Below are 27,941 nucleotides of genomic sequence, written 5' to 3'. Positions count from 1 at the left end.
TGCCTGAGTGCCTCTTTCAGCTGATAGGGGTCGCTAGAGGTTTAGTTTCATATAAACGCGGTCACAGAGGAGGAAGCACAAAACAAGAAAGAAGAAGAAGAAAGCACAATCGCAGCATAAAGGACGCAGATATGGTGGTGCAAATAAAAGTCGAATACTGGTGAGTGTTTTCACAACAGACGTATTCGTAAATGATCTGGAATGTTGTGTGATTTACCACCTTTTTTCCCTCTACTGGGGTAAAATATCTTCATAAATGTGGTGATTAACCAGCTGATGCAGATTGCCAGCTCTGCTATCTGTGTTATCACAACACGGTCCATGATCCCCGTCTCCTCTGTGTGTTTTATAGTAGAGATGGAGAAATTAAGCCTCTTAAATCGTTGAAGCTTTTCTCTGATTGTTTCGGGAAAAGATTCGCAGCATCAAGAGTGTTGCAAACAGTGCTATCTTGTGGCAGGTCAAATTTACAGCAGCCATAAGCCGAGCAGCCAGAAGCGCAGCTCCGCTGTTTTATCCATTAAGCACAAATAAAAGCTTGACAACGCTAAATATTCAGTTTTCTGATAATATAATTCCCATTTTAAAGACTGGCAATAAACTAAATGTAACAATAATTATAATAATACTAACAGAGTTGTTTGATGCAAGTAAAGGGTGCTCTAATCATTTAATGGTTTTTACACTGTTTATATGGCAGAATATATGAGCATGAGAAAGTGTATGTATGTATGTATGTATGTATGTATGTATGTATGTATGTATGTATGTATGTATGTATGTATGTATGTATGTGCGTGATCCATTTTAGCGGATGTGAGGGACTAAGTTTTGAATGCTTATATCTCCTAAATGCGAATTATATTATTGTTTTGGAAGTTGGAACACAGCAGCTTATTCATAACCTTAAGGCTAACATATTCATACTTAACGCTAAAAAACTTAAATTTTGATTTCAGGGGGCCTTTAAGAACCTTGCTGTATTTTTGTGTAATTAATTAAGAAAAAGTACACTGCCATCTTACTCCAACGAAAGTGACATGACCGTTCCTGCCATCATAAACATGACTTCTGTGGTAGATTTTTCCCTAAACCTAACTCTCTGGGGCGTCTCCAATCGACACCCAATTGATCTCACCTGGGCCGTCTACAAATCGACACCCAATACCTTTATCTTGGGCGTCTACAAATCGACACACAATACCTTTATACTCTAGCTCTTGCATCTTCAGTCGACAACTGGCCGAGTTTCTTACTCTAACTAACTTGCTTCCCTAAACTAGCTCACTTCCTGCGCAGGAATATTCGACAAACAGACTTCAGCAAATGCTTTAATCACGGCCGGGAGATCTTCCCGAGCAGTTCTCAGGGAATCTCTCCCAAGAAGAAGCAAGGCCGGAGGATCTCAGACAAATTCCATTGAGAATTCCACCAGCTAAATTAATACAACAGTTTTTATAGATTAAGGAGGTATGGCAAAAATGTCATGCTGCATTACATAATTTCCCCACAATTTGATTGCTTTTCATAGACAAACCCTTCTGTTACCAGGTAAAGCAAACTTTGTTTTAATGATTACTTCATTGTTAATCACAAGGTTCGAATTTAGTCATGTCTAGTTTCAATTCCCATATTTGTTATTTTTACACTCACACAACCAAAGTCAAAGGGGTATGGCAACACAACATACAAAAACACATGACAGAACGTTTTAGTACATTGTGTTTCAAAGTGTTATAATGTTAGGCCTAAAAAGAGGAGTAAGGTTAGGGGTTAGTTTAATATACAGTTTACTATTTTATTTATTAAAAATCCACCACACTTCCCACCTCGTAAGTACGAACTTCACAGGAGGACTTGAATGCACCATCACATCACTAGTTTATAGCTAAATTGTTATGCACTGCATCATATTTTAACACGGGCTGTTCTCCAAAATGCCTGTCTTGTAAACAGTAATATATTGATTGTTTGATAGAGAAGTGGATTATTGATCGTTTAAGATGTTTCATGTTCTATGGGATTTCACCAGAGTGACTGCAGTAAGTATGCTATAAATCGTTTAGGAAAGAGGTTTTATGACTGTACAGATTAATGGGAATCCAGAATCTCAAGCGACTTGGAACAAAAACGATATTTTCTCAGTTACATTTAGTAACTAGTAAAAATTAGTAACTTTAATTATTGATATGGAAAAACATGTATTAATGTGCTATACATTCAAAAAAATATATATATATTGGAAAAAATGTGAATGTTTGCATTATGGAAGAAGTACATTTTATATGGTTGACAACACAGAGATATGATGCACAATAACTAAACTATGAGGAAAGTTTCGTGCAACTTTCTAGTAAAGTTGAATAGTGAATAGTTATGGTATTCCGACTCAGACTTTTTTTTCCTCTGTTCTAGTCTGTTGTCAGACAAAATCTCTTACACTATTACCATGCATAGTCAGTTTGCCTGGAACCAAACGTATGTTGAGAAGCATTATTCCAGTCAGATTACGTCTCCTCTTCACTCTTTTGTGTTGCAGTGGTGGATGAGGGTACGAGCCCCGCTATCAGGAGCTCAAGCGGGTCGTCACTGCTGAGTTCACTGATGCGGATGTGAGTGGCTTCGTCGGCCGCCAAGGTATGTTGCAGATACCGCATGCAGACCATGCATGCAGTGATTTCCATTCATGCAAAAAATGATCAGCCCTTCTGTTTCTCTTTTGCAGGAAGCTTTGAGATTGAGATCAATGGACAACTGATTTTCTCAAAGATGGAAACCAGTGGCTTCCCCTATGAGGATGATGTGAGTAAATATCTCGCCACTGGACAGGCTTTTCAACTGTAAAATGTTAATGGTTTTTCCATATGTGTGCTTACATCTCTCCTTTATGTCATCCACAAGATCATGAATGCTATCCAAAGAGCCTACGATGGCCAGCCGGTGGAGAAGATCACCAAGAGCCAGCCTCCTTGTGTCATCCTCTAATGTTTCACCTCTTAACCCTTCCATTTTTTGGCTCTCAAAACACCTGAATCACTCCTCAAAGAAGTCTAATATGTCAAGATTTTGAACGGTTCTGTTTTAAAAAGCAAAGTAGAAGCATCTAGAGAGAGCGAGATCCTTAAATGTCCCCTTCTCTTCACTCCTCCTGTCTGGTTGCTGGAAGTAAATGATTATCGTAACTCTAAAGTGAGAAGTTACGGTATGAGGCCTGCAGTCTGTGCTTCCTTTGAGCAGGAGGAGTGAGACGGGGGAACGGTGAGGAGGAGGCCAATGGAAGGGTTAAAGGGATAGTTCACCCAAAAAATGAAAATTCTGTCATTTACTCACCTTCACGTTGTTCCAAACCTGTTTGAATTTCTTTCTTCTGTTGAAAACAAAAGAAGATAATAAGAATGTTGGTTACCAGACCCCATTGACATCCATAGTTGTGTTCAGCAGAAGAAAGAAACGTTTAGAAAAATTAATTGGAAAAATTATGACAAATAATTTGAGTGAACTATCCCTTTAATGTTTTAGTTTTTTTTTTTTTTTTTTTTAAAGCCACATTGCCTACTGGAGTCACTGTTCATCTGCTTTCTTTATTTTTTATGTGTAATGGTAAACTAATGTACTCAAACAACTGCTGTAAGAAGGAAACGCCTAAAGCTTGGGTGTGTGAGTGCATAAATTGTCATTTTTCAAGTGTCCGTTTATGTCCACCATCCTATAATCAGCATGAAGCGATCATAAATAAATGAATTTAATATTGGAGAGTACTTGAAATGTTTGTTTAAAATACTGTAGGGTGTATATTAGACCAATTTTTCTTGGTGTCAAAGCTCAGGTGATTGCCTCTTGCAAGCATTTTGTGCAGTAGTTGTTTTATTATTATTATCAATGTAGTGTTATAGAATTCATTATCTTTAAATTAAACCAAGTAACTGTTTAAGGGCATTTATATGACCTGCAGATGTTTATGACACAGCATGGTAATATAGTAATATATTGTTCATTTAAATAAACTGCAATAGGAAATTACATTCAGGAGTTGGTAGTTTTTCTGTCTTTGATTAAGGTGGTCGATCAAATCTAATTTAATGTAGTGCTGTGGGGTGGACCGTGGGAGTTTCTGTTTGTGGTTGAGAGGACTGTGATGTTTAGCTGCTTGTTTTTTTGTTTTGTTTTTTACATTAAATAAAACACGTGGATTGTTAAATTTTTGTGAATTCTGGTTTGAAGTTGTTGTTTTTTTGTTTTTTTATGACGATAAAGTTATATATATATATATATATATATATATATATATAAGTTGTATATCAAAACTAGTGCTGTCAAATAGATTAATTGCATTTAACATAAGTTTGTATTTATAAAATGTGTGTTTGTATATTTTATATATATGTGTGTGTGTGTGTATAAAATGTGTACACATTTGTGTGTGTGTACACAGACGCGCACACACATATTATATACATAATATTTATATACACATCTATAAACACAAACTTGTATGTTAGATGCGATTAATCGATATGACGGTACTAATGGCTTAAAACTAGTTTCACAGTCTGTAAACCCGGTTAGTATGGATTACGATGTTTTCGTTGTTGTTGTTTTTTTGTTTTGTTTTTCAGCAGTATTTAAGTGTTTTAGTGTACTCAAATAAATATATAATAAGGAATGCACCAGTTCACGTTTTGAAAGGTGATGAGCAGTTCGGAAACTGTAGGCGTGTCAAACAGGTGAAGGTGAGCAGGGTGTGGCCGACCGTCCTGACGCAGCTGTGTCCAGAGGGGATTGGGGAAGTGTGCAGTGTTGTTTTTGGTCTCCTCGAACAACCAGGTAGCCGTCACTACCCTCCACAGGGCAGAATCTAAAGACAAGAATCATGGTGCTGAAGATAAAAGTCGAATACTGGTAAGCTCATTTACACTCTGGATTTACATGTCTTTAAAGTACTAAATATGATTTTAAATGCGAATACATTGGTATGTGTTTTGTTTGCCAAGTTATGGCCCTGTCTCAAAAATCTACTTAGCTGCGTACTACGTACTTGGTTATCAATCACGCACTTTGAAGCAAATGTGGCGTACTCCGAACGCGTCTGAGAAGTACGAATATTTACCGCGAATCGGTTCTTTTGAACCGTTCGTTAAAGAATCGGTTCAAAAAAGCCGATCCAGCGATTGTTTACCACATCGCGTGGTCCATGACATCCCCGGCGTGGTTTATTATAGACGCTTCAAAATGTTCAAATAAAGTCCTAATTAATGATCGTGTTTATTGTTCTTGTGTTCTAGTTCAATTTGTCGCAGCCATGATTCATGAAAACGGTTAAAACCTAAATATAAATTGTTTATATATATATATATCATTTTGTTGTTGTTTGTTTTTTGTTTTTTGTATTTTACAATGCTTAAAATGAATTTACATCATGGACAATGAGTCATTGAGTTGTTCACTCAAGAACCACTCGGACCGTTAAAGAGTCGTTCATACGTTTTGTGGACCGGTTAAAGGGAGGCAGGGATGAACGTTGATTGACACCGCTGGTCTGGAAAAACCGGTTTAAGTGATCGTGTGTGGTAACTGGAACCGGTTACACTGTCAAAAATGACTGCGCATATTTTGAACTAAATAAAGAATACTAATAACTGTTCTCTACCCCACCAGCGGTGGATGAGGCTACGCGCCTCGCTTCCTGGAGCTGAAGCGAGCCATCATAACGAAGTTTCCTGATGCGGAGGTGTCTGGCTTCGTGGGCAGGAGAGGTCGAGTACACTGTGTCCTTATGATATCCTACTCATAATTTCCACTAGTCCGTGTGTTTTACAAACTTGTTTTCAACTCCAATTCTCTTTTAAGCTAAATACGTTTAGCTTACTTAAAGGGGATAGTTCACCCAAAAATGAAAATTCTGTCATCATTTTCTCACCCTCAAGTTATTCCAAACCTGCATGAATTTCTTTCTTCTGCTTAGCACAAAATAATATATTTGAAAGAATATGCGTAACAAAACAGAGGATCGGACCCCACTGACTTCCATAGTAATTTTCCCCCCATATGGAAGTCAATGGGGTCCATCAACTGTTTTTGGTTACCCATATTCTTCTAAATATTCTTCTTTAAAACTTAAATTCCCCATTGACAGTAACAGTGTCACCTTTCTGTGGCCAGTATATTAACATACGCTCTCTTTCCTTTTCACTGTAGGAAGTTTTGAGATCGAGATCAATGAACATCTGGTCTTCTCAAAGTTAGAAATGGGTGGTTTCCCTTATGATGAGGATGTAAGCATCAGCAAATATTACTTTCTTTGTTTGTAATGTGTGTAATAGTTTGAAAAATGTAGGAAAAAAATCTTTTAGTGCAAGTGCCTTGGCTTTTTTTTTTTTTTTTTTCTAATTTTTATGATTGAGACCCAACTAAAGAGTACCTTCTGGGATCAGGTCCTTCCAATATTCAGCGTTCCAAGATGTTTCCTTTGACACGTTGAATCCTTTGACTTGATGTGTGCTATTGAGTTAAATGATATATGATGAGTAAATTTTTTGGGGGCTGCTATTTCAGTGTGCGTACATTATCATTCTTTGGTAATTTAATGTTATTTTGTTGTCCTGCACCTGAGCCCATTTAAAAAAAAAATGTATGATGATTACCTTTTGAAGCCAATAATTTTCAAGTTTGCTTTTATTAGTCCTCGAGAGTAAATTTGTTTCTACCGTAGATGCGTACATATAACACATGTTAAATTATCGACATATCATAATAGAATAAAAAAGAATCACTGACATCACAAAAAACAAAAACAAAATACAAAGAGAGCATAAGTGATGTATCAATGGCTGATTTCCTATGTATTTACATCGGTAACCTATACCTACGGCCAGAAGGCAGGGGGATCAAATATATATAGAGTGGGTGGTCTGGGTCGTTTAAGATTTTTTGTGCCTTTCGTAACGTGAATGTAGAGACAATATCTGATAAATTAGGGGTAGGGATACCAATAATTTTGGTGTACTTGTTGGTAACTGTTAGCATATGAAAAAAACAAATGGCACCATAAATAAGGACTTGCTCAATAATACTGCGATACAAAAGAAGATGACGAGGCTGAACAGACAAGTTTCTAAGTTTACGAATAGCGGTCAGTCTTGGTTGACAGCACTTGTAATCCCCTAGAGTTGAGATTTTGATCCAAAGTAATGCAGAGATAATTGAAATACTCCACCCTTTCAACTATCTCTCCGTTAATGGTAATGCTAGAAGCATGAATCTGTGTTTTTTGGGGAGCTAAAGACCAGTTCCTTAGTCTTTGAAATATTGAGGTGCAGAAAGTTATCCTCACACCACATACTAAAATGTGCTATAGAACGTTGATAGTCCAAAAAAGAGTCCTTAAGCAGAGCAAGAATGGCTGTATCATCTGCACATTTAAAGTAATGAGTATGTACTAAAGACTTAAAAACGTAGGATCATCCTTTTACATTTTTATAATGTAAGTTTGTTTCTTTAAGACAACTTTATGAAATAACACAAACTGAATCATGAGAAAGTATAGTCACCAACAATGTGAAAGAAAAATTAATAGATTGCAGCTCTGCGCACGCATGGCCATTCACTCAGCTAACTCCATGAGGCTGATGGTGAACATTGGTGACTGCTTTTCCTGCACTATCCTCTCCAAATGATCCATTTAAATACAATTTTGTCCAGAAATGTGTAGTTCAGCACAATTTTAGATTTGTTTTACAAATAACCTAAATCATAAATATAAATCAAAAGATTTTAAGACATTTAAGTTAGTCTACATATTTAAGTGTTGTGTTTTTTTATTTATTTTATCCTCCTAATTTTCCTTTGTCCAATTCCTGCAGATTATGGAGGCCATTGTTAAGGCTAAGGATGGCAAGCCTGAGAGGATCTCCAGAAACCGTAAAGAGTGCATCATCCTCTAATGCTCATTACCGTCTCAGCAGAGATGAGCTCCCATCCTCTGTCCGGTCCACATGAGCATCTTATTGGTCCATTGTAGAAAATGGTTTATTCGTTTTGAATCTTCACTTCATTGTCTCCTTTATGGCTCTAGTTTTTTTGGACGTAAATGATTGCTGTAGCTTAAAGTTCAAAAGTTATGGTATGAGGCTTCAGTCCAGAAAACTATAAACCGAAGTTGAGTAATGAAGAGAAGAGTTACCAATTTTTTTTTTTTTTTTTTTTTGACAGCCAGAATAATGTTGTAGGTATAAGAATAAGACTAGACATGCATGATATCTCATGAATAAAAAGATTACTTACATTGGAGTAGAATATCAAAGATAATGTTATTAGAATGAACTATAATGAAATAGACAAAAAATGGGGTAGAGGCCAGTTAGTAAGATTGCTTGATTATTTGGGGGGGAAATGTCCCACTGAAACTGATGAATGAACACTGGAAAACTCATATATTGTTTCTTTATTGCATAGGCTTTTTTGCTTCACTTATTTAAAAAATAAAGAAATAAAAAAACTTTTTTTATCATTGGATAAAGAGTCAATTAAGTTTAGTTTATGAGAATCAAAAAAATAGTTTTTACAGTGTAGCTCAAAGGTAATTGGCTCATAATTTGAGATTTATACAATTATTTCTGTGCTCCATGTAATGTATAAATAAATAAATAGTTTCTGAAAATATTGGTAGATTGTTTTTGGTTTGTCACATTGGATATATCTAAAATATAACTCTTGTTAAACCACTTTGCTTTAGGCTAGTAAATTTCATAAACGTTATATAATCATGTTGCATTTGAATTGGGGCAGCAGTAAATTATTTTATTGAAATCCTTCAGGTTGTAAACACTTTCACCAGCAGTAGAGGGCGTTTTTCATTGCTGTTCAGTATATTTGCTATCATATTTCTGTTCATGCATTAACAAAAAGGAGGCGAAACTGTTTAAATGGAGTTATTTATAATGAAGATTTCTTATACTTACGAATATATATATATATAATATTATTATTATTTATTTTATTTTTATTTTTTTGTTTGCAAGCATTTGCAGTGAAGCATCTCACAAGATTCAGTTGTGTAGTAGTGTACTATGAATATTGTGAATTAAACAAAACAAAAAAATGGTGATTAAACTTAAGGTGATTAAGGTCAGAGTCAATATAACACATCTCAGCTTTTGTAAGAAAAAACACACATAAGGCCCTGACACCAACATTCATTAAGTGTCAAATGTAATGGTGCTTACATGCTTATTAAGGCAAAGATAATGTGAGGAAAATTCAGAGAGGGGAGTTTACAACACTGCACTGTAATTTTCAAAATGAAAATTCTGTCAACGCCCTTAAAGCAGCCGGTGAGCCAGTTTGTGTGTGTGTGGTTATCACAGAACAGTCAATCTTTATCATAAAACACCAGAGACTGCAGAAGAGACACACCTACACATACACACATGTGCTGTTCAATATAATATGTGCAGTATGGCATGAACGCTGGGGAATAGTATCATACAAACACTTTAGTCTTAGGCAAATTGGTGTTATTGTGAAGAGCAGAGATGCTCTTCCGAATACCGAATAGCAGTGTAAACTAATACCTCTGACAATGAGAATTCAATTAATGAAATACTTTAATAATGTCCAGTATGTTATGCATACATTTCTCATTCAAAAGGCAAATGTTGAGCCTGTTGATGTAAAACAGTTTTGATTTTTGGCAAGATTTTACTATATGGTAAAAAAATTGTTGGTTTAGTTACATTTGTGTTGTCAGTATATTTGTGAAAATAACTATGAATTGAACCAAAATATATTTAAAAAAGACGAATCTAATCAAATCGTGCATTTCAATGCAAATTTTAAACGAACTGAATCATTATAGAGCAAATATTTACAATCCTACTAAACAGCTTTGTTCAGTAACTGGCGAATAGAAAGCGTCAGCATTTGTTTTAGTGTCTAAACTACAAGTCACAAAAACCTGCTTTTAGCATTCACACACACACACACACATACGCTCCATGAAGAGTCTCTCCAGACTGGCTCAGTAATCAACCAACAGGGCGCTTGGCTTCAGTTACTGTTGTTCACAGGTCATGTGATGCTCTTCTCTGGAGATGCTTTTATTCCATCCCTTAATAGGTCTCATAACTGCAGGCCTGAGCATTAATTACTCACGTACTCCTGAAAGGTCTCTATAGCCACATGAATGCTTACATCATTTACAGTATGTGTTGTCAGTGGACTGTAATCGTTACCTGATGTCCCCACTGAAAAGGTGCATGAAAGCACCTGTCATAAAGGTGTGTATTCCTCCCCATGGACTTTTAAGGATTCATAATAATTGCAGGGACAGACCTGTCCAATCCTGCTCATGAAGAGCCACCTTTCTGCAGAGTTCTGCTCCAACCTGCCTGGAAGTTTCTAGCAATCTTGAAGACCTTAATTAGCTGGTTGAGATGTGTTTAATTAGGGTCAGAGTTAAACTCTGCAAGAAGGTGGCTCTTTCCAGGAGCGGGATCTGTGTATTGGATCGACCTGTCTTGCTCGAGGCCACAGTGGGAATGATCAAAGAAGATGTCAGAAGTGCTCTGTTTTCTCAGTCTATGTCACTTGGGATTGAAACCTCAAACTCTCTAATGGCAGCCCAAGACCCTTGACCACTGGGCTACCGCCATCTCCATGTGTCAGGTAATGTTGTGTCACGGTCAGTCACATTAGTTATTGTTTTGTCTTTAAATATTGGAAATTAATTGTAGTTGTTCGTATTGTATATAAATTGAATGTTTGTGTCTGAAAGCTCATGTAAATGTGAGTGCAGTGGTAAAGGGTCTTGGGTGTGTGGATGTTGAGTCAATCTCATTTCTCTTTTTTTTTAGCATATCAGTTGGGTTATACTTTCAAGAAATCATTTTCCCAGCTGTGTTCACCTCAGGCCCAGTGTTCCAGGGCTGTAAATGCCGTAAACATAGTGGGCCGTTCCCCCAATTCAGAGTTTTCCCCACAATCCTAAACATTATTTCAATCCTTTCATAGATTTCAAATTAATGTCATTTAAATATACATGAGTAAATTCACACATTACTTAGGAAATTTAATCGAAAATCTATATTTTTGTACTTTATTCCAAACGGGAAAAATTTGTAAAATCACTGTGATTTTTTTATTTATTCTTATAACAGAACTGAGATATTAAGGTTGATGAGGGCCATGTAATTGTAATGGAAGTCTGTTTAAACCAAAAACATTTGATGCCCCCACATAATGTGTATTGTTCAAAATTCATGTATAACTTTGATGAAAGGTTTTGATCCACTTCAAATGTTTACTACTGTATACATACGTGTGTATATATATATATATATATATATATTAGTGTATAAAATGTATATACACTGTATATGTATATAAATATAAGTATATTATATATTATATTATAAATAGGCCTATAATACAGTAATTATATAAATGGGGGGGGGGGGGGGTCACCTAAATAATCCATTCACATGTAATGTGATGAATGGCATCGCATCAACAAATTGGGTGATATTCCCATGAAAAACCAAACAAAAATGTATTAAAATTGTTTTATTTGAAAATGTATTTTGCACATCACCCTAAGCACAGCTGAATCGATCAGATGATGGGACAAGGCTTACAGTCCTGCTAATTACATCAGTAGTAAGACCACAAAGTACCCAGTAAGTAATGGGGTCCTTTTCACAGAATCATCATTCTAGAAGAAAAGTTAATCAGCAAATGACACACCCCAAATGATTGCTTTGTTTTACTTATTTCCAGTACTTAAACAAGCTCTCATTGGCTCAAGAGACAGCAGTGTTTCCGTGACTCAGTGGAAAAAGAGGTGACATGAAACTGATGTGAGGGCCGTGGAGGGGGAAACCTCTTCAAGCGCCCCCCACCCCCCAGACACCTTTGGAGGGGTGTCCTCCATTATCTGATGTGAAGGGAATCCCTAACCTCGACACAGCTTGACGTCAGAAGGCAAGATGCTTTTTTAATGATTAATGTGCCTTGCTAGTGATGAGCTCCACATTAACACTGCACATAGACCTTCTCTCTCTCTCTCTCTCTCTCTCTCTCTCTCTCTCTCTCTCTCTCTCTCTCTCTCTCTCTCTCTCTCTCTCTCTCTCTCTCTCTCTCTCTCTCTCTCTCTCTCTCTCTCTCTCTAAGTGTGTCAGAAGTTGGCCATCATCCAGGTTAACTGTTACTGGGAGGGGCTTGAGCATTGGGTTATTTATATTTTATATTTATGTTGTTGTTTTTTTGCATATAACTTCTTACCTTGGCAGCTAGCAATAAAGTGTACAATTCACATGAGCAAGCCCATGCATTTTTGAATCAGTCAAATGAGGATGCAGAATTAACTTTGGACAGGTAGCCTATCTGAGTCTGTACCATGCTTGTTAAACTATAGGCCTCAAACTCTTTCTCTCTCTTATGTTCTCTCTCTCACTGTTTTTGGGAGTGGTATTAGGGTTGGGGTATTCCTGCTGTAAGGTGGCCCCATCGATAAGGCTATTTCTCTGATTATGGGGGTCTTATCACTCCTTCCCACCCCTGGGTGCTCTGCGCATGCAGTCGCTTTTCGGGTTGCCCCGCACTACGTGACTTTACGTCTTTCTCTCTTTTTCCATTACCCCTCCATCCCCACCCATGCCTTTTGAATCGGTCAGAGGTCAGTCTTGAGTTGGGCGCTCAAAGTGTAGACGCGGACACCCAGCACAGACCCGCCAGGACCACCTGGACTCAGGTAAGGGTGTGTTGTGCTCTGTTAAACAGTCAGATTAAGTGTTTTTGAGAAGGTCTTAGTGGGCTAGAATGAGACAGTGGTCACTTGCAGACAGGGGGACACCTGCTAAAGGTCATTTTAAGAGCAGGACAGATCTCATTGTTACTTGCAGCAGTAAATTATCAGTCATTTTGCAAGTTTTGCTGGAAGAACTATGAAACTTTTTTTATCATATTGTCTCTAATAATCATAGAGCTGTTTTCTAACTCTCTCAAAAGACTGAGCCTGAAAATGAGCTTTCATACTCGGTTTCTTATAGCTGCAGACTGTGAATGTATAACTCGTGTACACTTTAAAAATAAAAAATAAAAAATAAATCACATGTACTTTTTTTAAGTACAAGCAACTTGGATGCTGAAGTCATTTAAACTGAAATTACATTAAACTGACTTAAACAAATGAGCTGAATTTTGTAGAACTTCAGTTTGAAAATTTCTTAACTTATTTTAATGAGTTAAAACAATGTAAAAACATATGTTGTCATAACTTATTGATCATATAATTTTTTCAGCAATTCCAGGCTGTATATTTAAAAGAGTTGCTAAAACTTTACACTTGTACAAATTTGCTTGCAAATCTAAAGATGATGAAATGTTCATCTTACTGAAAATAAGCATTAAAAAATGCATTCTTGTGTATTTTGTTTAATGGAAAGTGTTTAATTATGTTTATGATTGTATTTGTTGTGTATGTCTTGGTAATTAACCTACTGAGGGTAACATTGGTATATAATTAGCTGAAAACAATTCTATTAAACTATTTAAAGGGATACTCCACCGAAAAATGAAAATTCTGTCATCATATACTCACCCTCATGTTGTTTCAAACCTGTATGAATTTCTTTCTTCTGCTGAACAGAAAGGAATATATCTAGAAGAATGTCAGTAACCACACCAGACAGTTTTAGATACCATTGACTTCCATAGTAGGAAAAAAATATACTATGGAAGTCAATGGTATCTAAAACTGTCTGGTGTGGTTACTGACATTCTTCTAGATATCTTCCTTTCTGTTCAGCAGAAGAAAGAAATTCATACAGGTTTGAAACAACATGAGGGTGAGTATATGATGACAGAATTTTCATTTTTCGGTGGAGTATCCCTTTAAGGAAACATATGAAGACTTCAGATGCAAAAGCCTCTAAGTCTGTGTAAAGTTTCTGTTTAAAGTTAAAAATTTTATCAGGCTCTTATGTTGGTTTCTTCCCAAGTACCGGCATTTCTGAATGGGCTGAGGCTGGGATTTAGTGAGTTTGAAGTGAAAGTTTTTGATGAGCGTATAGTTTGTGCGGAGAGCATTCACTCAATATTATTATCTCATTTTTGATAGAGGTGGCTTTTAGAGGCTTTTGCATCGGAGGTCTTCATATTCTCTTCTCCCTCCACTAGGTTCATCCTCACTCACAATGTTTAGCACAAATCCCAGGAGGTTCTAGAAAACGTTGATAAATCCATTTTTATTTTAAAATGGGGAATACATTTGTGTTTACTATCTGTTGAAGTAGTTGAGAGGGCTTCGCCAAACCCCTCTGCTGCGCCCTATCTGCCTCTGTCCATGAGGAACAGAACAGTCCTTATCACACGATAGAAGTTCAGTCTTCAGATGATTGTCTGTTTGTGGCTTTTACACGCCCTTGTGCTAGTTAGGGATGAGCCTCCGTTTTTGAGCCTCTGAAAGACTTGAAAACGGAGTTGTGATCTGATACTCAGTGTTTGCTTTTAAAAGAACAAGTCAAAGACATACAGAACATTAAAACTATATAATTTCATGCATAATTTATATTTATATGTGCTATTACAAATATACTGTAAATATTTTAGGCAAATCGTATTAAGTCAAGTGAGTATGAGGCATGAGTTTACAGGTAAAACTCATTCTAGTTCTCAAGAACAGTGTGTTGAAATGATAACACTTTAATAAAGGGGAATACATGAATGAACGATAACCACTGCCTGTAGCAGGTGTGCAGGTCTTACAGTCTTACTGTGTTATTTTGTTTCTCTGTGTGAATGAAGGTTATGTGTGAGACTTTCTGACAGAAAGAAGACAGTCTCGATGATGGAAGCCATATCGTTTGAAGGGGTGAGGAAAGCATCTCATAGCACATTAAGTGGTTGATGTACAATGATATTTTACATTTATACATGCCATAAAGTGTAGTAAAACATTGTGTATCTATCTCTCTCTCTCTCTCTATAGGACAATGACATGTCCTATGAGGACAGTGAGTCACCTCTACAATCTCCATTAACTTTGTGAGTATCATATGGACACACATAACACACATTGAGAGAAATGCAAATATAGTTGTGTCTGCTTCACTGTATTTGCATCACTTAATCCTGTCCTGGTCAGGTTACATCTTAAAATCAGGGGGAAAAATTTGAAGAAATAGTTTACACAAATTAAAATGCATTTTTATGGTGATTAACAACCCCAAACTGTCATGCCCATAGGGCATACAGAAATGTTGATTATTGTTTTTTATTAGAATATCATTTTTTTATATTTAAATTAGCATATTTTAGAGGAATTACAACATGATGTATAAATACTTTGCAATTTAAATAAATAAAAAAATCAGTTTTCAAAAATGAGAATAAGGTTTTCTACATTACCATATTGAGAGTTAATAACTGTCATCAAAGCAATCGTGCAATGCAAAACATCTAATTATTCCTTAAAAAACTGGAAAAATCTTTATTTTCATTTTGGGGTGATATGCTACAGATATGTTTTAACAAAATAGTATCCACATTTTATTTAATTGTCAGTTATTGTATTTATATAGTAGTTTATTTTTGAGAGAAGCTAATCAGACATCTGAAAAAAAAATCTTCTTAAAACGTACTAATCATTTAAATCTCGGATTATTATTAAAAATGATTATTTGATAGGCTTTCATATTGAATTTCTTGGGTAGTGATAAATGCCCTGTAAAAAAAAACAAAAAACACTACACATTAGGACTACAGAGAGTAAAGATGTAAAATGTCGCGCCCTTGTGGCCGAGCGGGGCAGTGTGAGGGCTAGACAGAGTGAGGTTTATGTTTCTTGTATCAGGGATGGCTTGAGTCGCTTTATAAGACGATGGAGCTCAGCTTGGCCTATGGTGCATAAGATCTGGTGAGTGTGTGGAGCTGTGACAGTGGGTCTTTGCCCTGGTGTGTGTTGTAGTATGTGCTCTCTGTCGCCCTCTATAGGACACCCGGGGGACACAAAGGCAGTTATGACTTAGAGCAGATGAGGCAGCAGGAAGAGCTGCAGCATCAGACCTTCACCTTCTCTAGAGACTTAGAGGGTGTGTTTGCCTTACACATGCATATATATAAAAACACAAACCTTAAATCTTCCTGGTTTGATACTCATTTTTTCCATCTCCCTTTTCAGCCGCTCGAAATACCAACACCAATGCCATCAAGAGAGGAGATGCAGAGGTGAAACACACAAACCGATTAATTACTTACTTGCATATACTTTACTTCTTTTTAAAACACTTAATGAAACACTCTGTTCGCCCACCTCAGGCATACGTTGAGCTGAATGAGCTTCGTGGGGAGCTGTGGCAGGAAATGGGACGCTGGGTGGGTTATGAGGAGAACTTAAGCCCTGCCACGGGACAGTGGAGCCAGGCCCATATTTCCTATCTCACCTTTAAAAGCCTCATTCAAATCCGCAAGGTCATGAGCACAGGTGAGACACCAAGTGACATGTTTCCTTTAACCTTTAGACCAGTGGTCTCAAACTCAGTTCCTGGAGGGCCAGTGTCCTGCAGAGTTTAGCTCCATCCAGCTCCCTGGAAGTTTCTAGTAATCCTGAAGATCTTTATTAGCTGGATCAGGTGTGATTAATTAGGACTGGAGCTCAACTCTGCAGGGAATGCATAATGAATATACTTCTAACAAAGGCCCATATCTCAACTAGAGCATGCTAATTCAGTGACTAAATCATGAAAAACACACCAAGCAAATCAAAGCTCTCTTTCAAAGTTTTTATGCTGACATCACACTTGTCACATGATGAAAATAATGAATGCTGTTTCAGATTATAAAGCAGACATATCACAATAAGTCCCCAACAATATTTGAAGGACCCCCCCCCCACACACACACACCCCCACCACCACCACCACCACACACACACACACACACACACATTTTGTTTTTAAACAAATGTACATCCATAGATTAAAATAAGTAACTAAAATAACTCTTATTAACATTTAAATGATTTAATTTTAGAATTTCAGAAGTTTGTCATTGAATTATTGATGACTGTTCTTGGTACTGAAGCTTCCAGTGCACATATACAAATACAAATACAACAAGAAACATAGTAATACAAATTCTAAGAATAAAATATATATAAAAAAATGTATAATAATAGTATAAAAGTAAAAAAAGGGCTCACAGTTGGGTTTATGTATCATACAGTGAGAAAGGGTCAAAGACGGCCGTTGTCACGGTCTTGCGGCCAAAGATAGGCTGCGATCATTTTCTGACAGTTTCAGAAATTTAGCATGATCACCTCACATTGTGTTTGCTGCCACAGCCTACGTCCACTGACTAGCCATTAAAAATGTAACATGAAATGGCGTATTGATCAACATGACATTGAGCTAAAACCATTTGCAAAATTGCAATGCCAAGTTGGCCTCTTTTCCCTAGCCATGACCGTGTCCATATTCTCTTTCACTTCTTTCTCTTTTTTTCAGCACACATATAAAAACCACAATTGCCAAAGTGCGATTCATATTTGTTTACCACCAGCGCATGCTGATGACATTTTATTCTTCTATACTAACTATGATTCAATAGGTGTCATCATCGTACAGTCTACATACATGTCGTACCCAAGTTTATTAGATCCATGTTGTACAGTGTGATCACATTTGTAATGATCTTATTGGATTGCTGAAATCGCACTGTCTGTAGCAGGCATTAGAAGTTTGCATGAGACCCCTAGTGGACCCCGGAATTGGTCTATGGTGACAGATGAATATTCATGCTGGTTCTATGTTGTTGTTTTTATGTTTACAATGACTGTAACCAGGGGCGGTGCTGCTTGATGTTGATGACAGCAGCTTATCAAGCATTGGTCAGAAGATGGTGGAACAGCTTCTGCTCAAAAAAGAGATCCGGCCCACGGACCGTGACGCTCTTGTGGCCATACTGCAACGCAAACGCACGTAAGGCTCCTCATTATCTCTGCAGCTTTGTGTTTGTGTATGTGGAGGAAAGTTATATTTTTTTTGTTATTATTATTTCAGAGATCCATATTAATTGGTATATGAGTCACAGCTCTATATGACTGTTTATAGATATAAACTTTATGACTCATATTGTTTCTGCTTTACAGTCAATTAGAGCCTACTTCAACCCCTGGTTCAGCAGACATAGAGCTGCAAACATTCTCAGTCAGCAAACAGGTATCTATCTATCTATCTATCGATCGATCGATCGATCGATCTATCTATCTATCTATGTATGTCCGTCCATCCATCCATCCATCCATCCATCCATATGGATCAACCTATGATTTCCCTCTGATTTTTAAGCTAGGATGGAGACAAGACCAGGATATCCTGCTTGTTAAAATCCTTTTGTCTTTTCAGTTTTAGACTTTAAACACTCAGTCAGATTCTGTCTGTTTTTTAGCATCCAAACAATTAAAAACTCTACATAGCCTCAAAAAAATAAAAAAGGGAACATTCCAGTACAGTTTTCCAGACCCATTGTGAAGGACTTCATTTAAAATCTTGTCAAAAAATCATTTTGCCTTTATTCTACATTAGTATGTTGCTCTGCTAGTTTCAAATACTGACTTTTGCACTGTTCGGTTCATCCTCAGCGAGACATGGTTGATCGTGTGGAGGCCTCTGTGGTTTTATCAGGTGAGTGTGCATTCATTTTTTATTCTGTATTGAAATGATTGTTCTTTATTTTCCAGCACATTGCATGCTCATGTTTCTTCACTCCTTCTCTCTCAAGGTGTGGTGGAGAACCTCCAGAAACCAGTGATAGCGTTTGCACGTCTGCGGGATTCAGTGGTGATGGAAGGGGTTCTGGAAGCTCCAGTTCCAGTTCGTTTTGTCTTCTTTCTGATGGGACCCAGTCACAGCGGCATGGACTACCATGAGTGTGGCCGGGCCATGGCATCACTAATGGCCGATTGGGTAAGGAGGAATTTTGGATTTTGCGCTGAAATGTTATTGAATATATATATATATATATATATATATATATATATATATATATATATATATATATAATGTCTCATCTTCGTTCTGTACCTGCAAACAGGTGTTCACTCTGGAGGCTTACTTGGCCACAAATGAGAGGGATCTGACCAATGCCATGGCAGACTTCATGGACTGCAGCATTATGATCCCCCCCACAGAAATCCAGGATGAGAGCATGCTGAAGCCAATCATCAACTTCCAGAAGAAGATGCTGCGTGATAGGGTCCGCCCAAATGACACCAGACTCATGGTTGGGGGCAAAGGTCAGTCTTCATAGAATGATAAGCTGTTGATACAGCTTTGTTCATTTAATTTGACATTTAAATCTCTACACATCCTTTGCTCCCCTTGTGTGTTTGTTTATTAAATAATGTGAATAATCTGATGTTTATCAAATAATTTTTTGATGCTTTGAGCTACCAAAATGAGTATTGTACTTTCAGCTCCATTTAACACAATTTACAGATTGTAGATTCCATATGGAGATTCACTGGATTTGGTCATCTTTCTCAAGAGCAAAATTTTATTAATTATAACAATTTTAGTTCTAGGATGCTGTTCCTGCATCCCTGCAAAATATTTAACATAGCAATGCCTAGTTTCATTAGTAAGATTTAATCATATTCATGCTTTATACGTCACATTTCTATGTTTTTTCTGTACACATCTTAAGGGTTTAATTACAAAATTTCAGACATGCTTACAGTTTAGATGAATAAATAATGTCTACAAGGAACGGTCCTTCTCTTTCATTATCTAGAGTAGACCATCCTAGACCTAAATCTGGAATTACATCCAATGAATTGTGTTTATTTTTGTTTAGCCCCAACTGGACCTGAGAAACCAAGGGAGGATCCACTGGCCCGTACCGGCTATCCGTTTGGCGGAATGGTCAAAGACTTAAAACGCCGCTACAAGTATTACCTTAGTGACTTCAAAGATGCACTGGACCCTCAGGTGCTGTCTTCTGTCATCTTCATCTACTTCGCCGCCCTTTCTCCTGCCATCACCTTCGGAGGACTTCTTGGTAAGTACATTCACTGCAAGCCCTGACTAATCACACCACTGAGAAAGATCTGAATCAGTGTCATTTAGCAGCTGGTCCTGGTCCACATTTCATCTTAGCCTGGCCAAGAATTGCCCACCTAGACAGGATGAAATCATTAAAGGGATACTCCACTCCAAAAATCTAATTCCTTACCGTTTTCTCACTGTCATGCCGTCCCAGTCCCAGATGTATATGGCTTTCTTCCTTCAGATGAACACAAACAAAGGTTTTTATAAAAAATAATCCATCTCTTGAACACGGTGGTAACCCATTCAACCACAGTTGTTGAATCACTGTCTTCTGAAGCAAAATAATATCTGTGTAAGAAAAGTACTACTATATATTTTAAACTTTTATAAACCATGCCTCCGGCCAGCTGTCACATGTGGATTCATGAGAGTGTCGTGAATTGGTACGTCAACATGTTTAGACGCACTTATGTCATGCTTTACAATGTGCTGACATTTACTTAAAAGCATGATCTTGCGTATGACAGTTGGCCAGAAGCGATTGTTAATAGTTAATTGATTTGCTTGGTGTGTAGTTTGTCTTACACACACCTATCATTTTGCTTCAGAAGAAACTGATTCATCAGCTGTGGTCATGTGGATTACTGTTGTGTTCACGCTGTATGGTTTTTGAAGAGTCAACTTTGGAAGTTCTGTACACTTGCAATTTGTGACCCTGGACTGCAAAATCAGTCACATGGGTCATTTTTTTTTATTTAGATGTATACATCATCTGCAAGCTGAATAAATAAGCTTTTAATTGATGCATGGTTTGTTAGGATAGGACAATATTTGTCCGAGAATCAAAATCGCCTTTAAAGTTGTCCATTTATGTTCACGATTGTGCTTTTTCACTCACAAATATAAATGTTTTATATATTTGTGGTAGGCAATGTACAAAATATCTTCATGGAACATGATCTTTACTTAATATCCTAATGATTTTTGGCATAAAAGAAAAATCGATCATTTTGACAATGTATTGTTGTCTATTGCCACAATACCCGTGCAACTAGTGACTGGTTTTGTGATCAAGGGTCACATATATGGACCCACAGAGATGGATTATTTTTATTTTTTTTAATTCATTTGCACTTATCTGAAGGAAGAAATCATATACATCTGGGACTGTATGAGGGTGACTACATGATAAGAGAATTTTAATTGTTGGGTGGAGTATCCGTTGAACTAACATCTCTCCATTTCTCTATTTTAGCGGATAAGACGGAGCATATGATGGGGGTCTCTGAGATGATGGTTGCAACCTGCGTGCAGGGTGTCATCTTTTGTCTGTTTGCGGCTCAACCAGTTCTCATCATTGGGTTTACCGGTCCATTGATGGTGTTTGAGGAGGCCTTCTTTCAGGTGATGCTTTTATCAGAGAGAATTGGTATTTAACTAGGTAGATTATTACAACCTGTATGACTTTTCTCATCCATCTAAACACTTTCATCTTTCCCATTCAGTTCTGCAAGTCTAATGGCTTTGAGTACATTGTGGGCCGTGTCTGGGTGGGCATGTGGTTGATCATCATTGTGGTGGTGATGATGGCAGTGGAGGGGAGCTTCCTTGTTCGTTTCATCTCGCGCTTCACCCAGGAGATCTTCTCCATCTTGATCTCTCTCATTTTCATCTACGAGACCTTTTCCAAGCTTATCAGGGTATGTACAGGCTTTCAAATGCACACATACTTCGTTTGATTAGGTCACATAATATAATTTCTTAAACTTCTTATTTTTTCTCTATAAGAAATTATTGTAAAAAGCGCTATATAAATAAATGTGACTTGACTATTCTTTGTTTTCTTGCTCCTCAGATTTTCAAAGCGCACCCTTTAGTTTTGAACTACGAACACTTGAATGAAAGCTGGGAAGACCCCTTCCACCCAGTCAAATTGGTTATCAACGTCACAAAGCATCCTGATGGCAATATTACCGAACATCATAAGATAGAAGAGAGAGCATATCCCAACACCGCCCTGCTGTCCATGTGCCTTATGTTTGGATGTTTCTTCATTGCAATGTATCTCCGTGGGTTTAAAACTAGCACCTTCCTTCCTGGCCCCGTGAGTATGCCCAGTTTACTTTTTTTTTTTTTTTTACTCTGATATTGCTTAGCCGAAAACAGGTTCAAAGTAATGATGTTTTAATCAGTAATAGTGTGTCTAGGGGGAAAAAATTCAAGAGGCATTTTAGCAGATTGATTTTTTGACAGATTACAGATTGTAATAAAACCAAATAAAAAGCCTTTAAATTGATTTAATACTCCATATTTTATTTCATTATAATGTATTACCTGTAGTATAAGTGTTGCAGAGGAAGGTTGGAACAAAATTTTAAACAAAAAGCTTATATTTCAGTTCATGTTACTAATAAAACACTGTACACCACCAGATCCGACGAATGATTGGAGATTTTGGTGTCCCCATCGCCATCTTCTTTATGATCGCTGTGGATATCAGCATCAGCGATGCCTACACACAGGTTAGCCAAACACTTCCTGTTGCATTGTTCAGAGACGTGTTTTGCAATTACAGTTTTTACATTCTCTGAACTGTAAGTGCAATTGTCGAAAAATGTAGTTACTCACCTATAACATTTAATTCATGCTTCTAAGCCTAGTAATGGTTTCAGTAAATTGGCCAATGCCATCAAAATGAGAAGTGTCATCATGTGAGCCATTCTGCTCAAAATGTTTTGATGGTTTTTCACCATGGCAGTAACCCTTGAAATGTTTGTTATAATATACAAATTTCATTTTTGTACAATTTTTATTTTTGACACAGTCTGCTTTAGATACAGATTTCAACAGTAGGTAAAGGTTTAATGAAGTCAATGTTTTTGTACGGAGAAAAATAATTTGAACATTTGTATGTATGCACTAGCTTTATTTTTGTAGCAATGTGTTGAAACAGAAAATTCATATTTGCATGTCCATTTTTTTACATTTCTTTTACTGTATTTAAGTCATAAATAGAGAACTGAAATTGTCCCCAAAATGGCAAGTACAGTAATAAAATCTATATACTATATATCCTCACAGTATGTAACACTACAAGATCCATCTTCCACGTGCACGTAGATCAAAATGGTGGTGATTTGTTCTATGCTTCCAAACTTGATTGGCTTATTCCTACTGTGATTCCTATATCATTACTATGGCAGGTCATTAGCAATGGCAAATTTAGTAGACATCACAAACATTCCGTGTCATAGATATTTATGGAATAAACGTATGTCTGACAGATTTTGATAAGTTAATGAATGATTTTGCATGTGATGACTCACACAATGAAAGAATGTTGTAAAGCATATGACAAGTTCACTGGGAATCAAGTTTTGATCATAAAGCCATGCACTTTAGTTATTGTGCAAATTGTTGACAGTTGTAATTACTCTTTTGCACATCCCTAGATTTGAACCTGTTTTATTATTTGAGCCAAAGCGATTATGAAAAACTGTAAAAGTCCCTAGTGAATAAGCTAATGAAGACAAACATGTTTCATAGATACCATCAAATGTTGCAATCTGGACCCAAACATAAATGAAATCACTTGTTTTAATCAAGACTTTCTGGGATTTTGACCATTATAACAGATGATGTCTCATTTTCTAACTTCTATTTACTTCCTGCTTTAGAAACTGGTGGTGCCAAAGGGGCTGACCGTGTCCAACACGTCTGCTAGAGGTTGGCTCATTAATCCACTGGGTGAGAAGAAGCCATTCCCTGTCTGGTTGATGTTCGCCTGTGTTGTCCCTGGCTTGTTGGTCTTCATCCTAATCTTCCTTGAGTCCCAGATCACCACGTGAGTTCCTCACTCATAAAGATATTCAGAATAGAATACTGGGTGAAGACACATAAAGTAAACAGCAAGTAGATGTAACAAAGTGAAGATTAATACAAGGATTTTGGTCATCCTTGGTGTTGCTGCACTGCCTTTACCACCTTACTTTTCCTTCCCATCCAGGCTGATTGTGAGTAAGCCTGAGAGAAAAATGGTCAAAGGCTCTGGTTTCCATCTGGACCTCCTGATTTTGGTGTTCTTGGGAGGAGTTGCCTCTATCTTTGGTGTCCCCTGGCTCAGTGCTGCTACAGTGAGATCTGTCACCCACGCCAATTCCCTGACTGTCATGACCAAAGGCACCAGACCGCAGATTGAACGTGTGATAGAACAAAGAGTCAGCGGTATTTTGGTGGCCGTGATGGTTGGTGAGTTCCAAGCCCTTAATCTGAAATAATGACACAAAAAAAATATGAAATTGGCATAATAATACTTAATAAAATGTTATTGAACAATACACGTAATAGTAATAATTTCTCACCCGTAGGGGTCTCGATTCTCATGGAGCCCATCCTGAAAATGATACCTATGACGGCTCTGTTCGGGATCTTCCTCTATATGGGTATCACTTCCCTGAGTGGCATCCAACTTTGGGACCGTATGCTTTTGCTTATTATGCCAAAAAAGCATCATCCACCTGTTCCATTTGTCACCCGTGTAAGATTTATTTATGGACACATATACACTATATGGACAAAAGCACACTGCTGTAAAAAAGAATTTTTGAAAGAAATTAATGCTTTTAATCCACAAGACAGCATTAAATTGATCAAAAGTGACAGTAAAGACATTTATAATGTTACAAATTAGTTCTATATTAAATAAATACTGTTCTTTTGAACTTTCTATCCCTCAAAGAATCCTGAAAAAAAGAAGTCACAAAAATATTAAGCAGCACAACTGTTTTCATCATCGATAATAATAGGAAATGTTTCTTGAGCAGCAAACCATCATATTCGAATGATTTCTGAAGGGTCATGTGACATTGAAGACTGGAGTTATGATGATGAAAATTCAGCTTTGCCATCACAGGGATACATTACATTTTAAAATATATTAAAATATATATATATTTTAAGTTATTTTAAATTGTAAAATTAATTCACAATATTACTGTTTTCACTGTATTTTTGGTCAAATAAATGCAGTCTTGGTGAGTAGAAGAGACTTCTTTCAAAAACATTAAATAAAACACTTACCAACCCCAAACTTTTGAAGGGTAGTGTATGTGCGTGGACATCTAAACATCAAACCCAATAATTAGAAGGGAGGGTCCACATACTTTTGGCCATGTCTAGTAATCTCATCTATTGCTCCAACAATCGATCTAACTACAGATATCTCTCTCTCTCTCTCTCTCTCTCTCTCGCTCTCTCTGTTTCTCAACAGGTGCCGACTATGCGTATGCACCTGTACACTTTGATCCAAGTGATGTGTTTGGTGACTCTGTGGGCAGTAAAATCTAGTGCGTTTTCACTTGCCCTGCCCTTTGTCCTGATCCTCACGGTCCCTCTAAGAATGTTCATGACCGGTCACGTCTTCACTGTCATGGAAATGAAATGTGTAAGTCTCTCTTTTATAGCGCTAAAGAAATGCACATGAATGCACTTTTCACCCACCATGTCTTAATAGAAAAACAAAGCCACTTATCTGTATAGCCTAAATGATATGATGCCATCATGTTGTACATATAATGTACTGAGATTTATAATTATTATATTCTTAATTGTATTAATAATAGATTAACAGAAATATTTTAAGATTTATCCCAAGAATGTTGACATGCTTTCATTAATCACAGCCATTTCATTTTTATCTACTGTTTATTTATGACTGCATATTTCATCCTTTTACAGCTGGATGCAGATGATGCAAACGTGAAATTTGATGATGAGGATGACTAAAATAACCCCAAAACTTCTTTGGACGTCTTTCTTGATTCTTGAATCCAAGCCACTATGAATTCATCTTACTGTGTGCATTACATGATAACCTTTTGCTTATATTTGTATCTGTTGTACATTCAAATTTTAGCTGAACAAATCTCAGTGTTTCTTTTATGAAAGTTTTAGAATGCAATTAATGCACACCTAAAATTCATAAACTGTTCATATATATTCCATATTTGTTTATCACAATATTTTCTTACTTTTTCATTGAACATTCTTTTTCACATTACATTTTATTACTTTTGTGTGTTTGTGTGCCTGATAAGACTTTTTAGTTTTTTGGGATTTATATATCATGGTGTTTATTTATTTAATGTATTCAGAGTTTCATGCAAAAAAAGATTGTATGCCAGTGTGAAGCATGTCAACCACACACCAGCTCGAACGTAAATCCCATCCTACTTTTACAGCTGATACCTATGCAAAATGTGCCTTTATATTTCTTATGAGAATTTCAGGGACTTCATACCTGTAAATATAATAGGCTTACAAATACAGAATGTTAGCTTATATAGGTTACTATTGCAAAGATTGAATACCTTTGAGTATAAATGAATAGTTGATTTTATGTGTGCTTGGTCTGTTATGCTGTGTGACTTTGTTTAATGATTAAAATTCTTTAAAACATCCACAATAATTGTTTGTAAGCAGGCCTTACTCTCCTGTACTAAATTGCAAACACATCCACATCTACTGTTGGCCCGGCTTCACAGGAGGTCTGTGCGGGCCTGACTCACCCAATCATGAGCTTGGCCCACCCTGGCAAGCAACAGCCTCCAGCCACCTTCCCAAGTGTCCAGCCTGTTCTGAGAGTCCTCTGACCTATAGCTTACATGTTATAGCTGGACCTGCTTACAATCTGAATATTAGCAGGTTTTCATATTTTGACTTTAAACCCTTACGCTGTGTTAAAAACCCTAACACCTTTTGTGTTCCTGGTCAAAAATGACCAGCCTTTTAAACATTTCTTGTAAATCGATCGTTATGCTATATTATCACAAAATATCAGATTCAATCTTTTTGTCAACTTTTTTTATTTTTTCAATTAGAACAATTATTTTTTTCAAACTGATTGATCTTAGGTCTCATTCTGAGCCTCATTGATCTGAGGATAAAGTTCCTCTCTGTGAAAAAGAAAGCCTGTAATACTCAAAATTGTGTGTGTGTGTGTGAAAAAGAAAGCCTGTAATACTCAAAATTGTGTGTGTGTGTGTGTGTGTGTGTGTGTGTGTGTGTGTGTGTGTGTGTGTGTGTGTGTGTGTGTGTGTGTGTGTGTGTGTGTGTGTGTGTGTGTGTGTGTGTGTGTGTGTGTGTGTGTGTGTGTGTGTGTGTGTGTGTGTGTGTGTGTGTGTGTGTGTGTGTGTGTCACATGTAAAATATGTGAACATGAACATGCTCCTGAACACTAAATGTTTGTTTTATTTTCGCTCTCCCCCATTCATTTTCAATGGATGGTAATTTTTTCATCAATGAGGCCTACAATCAGTCAGTTTAAAAAATAAATACAAAACCTGTTTTATTTTTATTTTTTTTATCCTCTCCGGGTCAAAATGACCTGAACACAACATAAGAGTTTAAAATGTAGTGCTGTCAATAGGTTCAAATAAGCCATGATACTAACATTTGTGAAAGAAGTCTTTGCTCACTAAGGTTGCATTAATTTGATCAAAAATACAGTAAAAAAAATGTTTTTAAATAAAATGTGAATAGTTAATTACAATTTAAAACAACTGTTTTCTAATCTGCTTTAAAATGTAATTTATTCCTGTGATCAAAGCTGAATTTTCAGCATCATTACTCCAGTCTTCAGTGTCACATGATCCCTCAGAAATCATTCTAATATGATTTGCTGCTCGAGAAACATTTATTATTACTACTATTATCAATGTTGAAATCAGTTGTGCTGCTGAATATTTTTGTGGAAACCATGATACATATTTTTCAGGATTCATTGATGAGTATAAAGCTCAAAAGGACAGAATTTATTTGAAATAGATAAATTTAAAAAAAAGTAAAGTCTTAACTGTAACTTTTGGTCAATGTAATGCATCCTTGCTAAATACAAGTAAT

At 36.7% G+C, this 27,941-nt stretch overlaps 2 protein-coding genes and 2 long non-coding RNA genes across 4 annotated transcripts in view; 3 read left to right on the top strand and 1 right to left on the bottom strand.

The window, feature by feature from the left end:
• LOC309509719 overlaps window positions 1-27,941 on the bottom strand; it is a 358,786-nt gene that overhangs the window by 287,614 nt on the left and 43,231 nt on the right. The window lies entirely within an intron of this gene.
• LOC309509588 (migration and invasion enhancer 1-like) lies at window positions 9-4,208 on the top strand. The gene is made up of 4 exons (XM_082184397.1): window positions 9-160; window positions 2,540-2,637; window positions 2,726-2,802; window positions 2,902-4,208. The coding sequence occupies exons 1-4, from the start codon at window positions 132-134 to the stop codon at window positions 2,983-2,985; spliced, it is 288 nt and encodes a 95-aa protein (XP_082040523.1). The 5' UTR covers window positions 9-131; the 3' UTR covers window positions 2,986-4,208.
• Window positions 4,735-7,934, top strand: LOC309509618. The gene is made up of 4 exons (XR_014209940.1): window positions 4,735-4,899; window positions 5,656-5,753; window positions 6,196-6,272; window positions 7,860-7,934. It is a non-coding gene; the product is annotated as an uncharacterized lncRNA (long non-coding RNA).
• On the top strand, window positions 12,589-26,508 carry slc4a1a (solute carrier family 4 member 1a (Diego blood group)). Its single transcript, XM_082183908.1, has 21 exons — window positions 12,589-12,745; window positions 14,800-14,866; window positions 14,984-15,039; window positions 15,988-16,085; window positions 16,175-16,221; window positions 16,312-16,477; window positions 17,837-17,972; window positions 18,143-18,212; window positions 18,635-18,677; window positions 18,775-18,959; window positions 19,087-19,288; window positions 19,849-20,052; window positions 21,298-21,446; window positions 21,548-21,742; window positions 21,898-22,146; window positions 22,475-22,564; window positions 23,720-23,886; window positions 24,049-24,290; window positions 24,410-24,579; window positions 25,312-25,485; window positions 25,779-26,508. The coding sequence occupies exons 2-21, from the start codon at window positions 14,840-14,842 to the stop codon at window positions 25,824-25,826; spliced, it is 2,718 nt and encodes a 905-aa protein (XP_082040034.1). The 5' UTR covers window positions 12,589-12,745; window positions 14,800-14,839; the 3' UTR covers window positions 25,827-26,508.

The sequence above is a fragment of the Leuciscus leuciscus genome (genome assembly GCF_965113295.1).
Source record: "Leuciscus leuciscus genome assembly, chromosome: 1".
In the NCBI taxonomy this organism is placed as follows: domain Eukaryota; kingdom Metazoa; phylum Chordata; class Actinopteri; order Cypriniformes; family Leuciscidae; genus Leuciscus; species Leuciscus leuciscus.
Note: the sequence above shows the minus strand (reverse complement) of the source record. Positions and strands in the feature narration are given on the sequence as shown.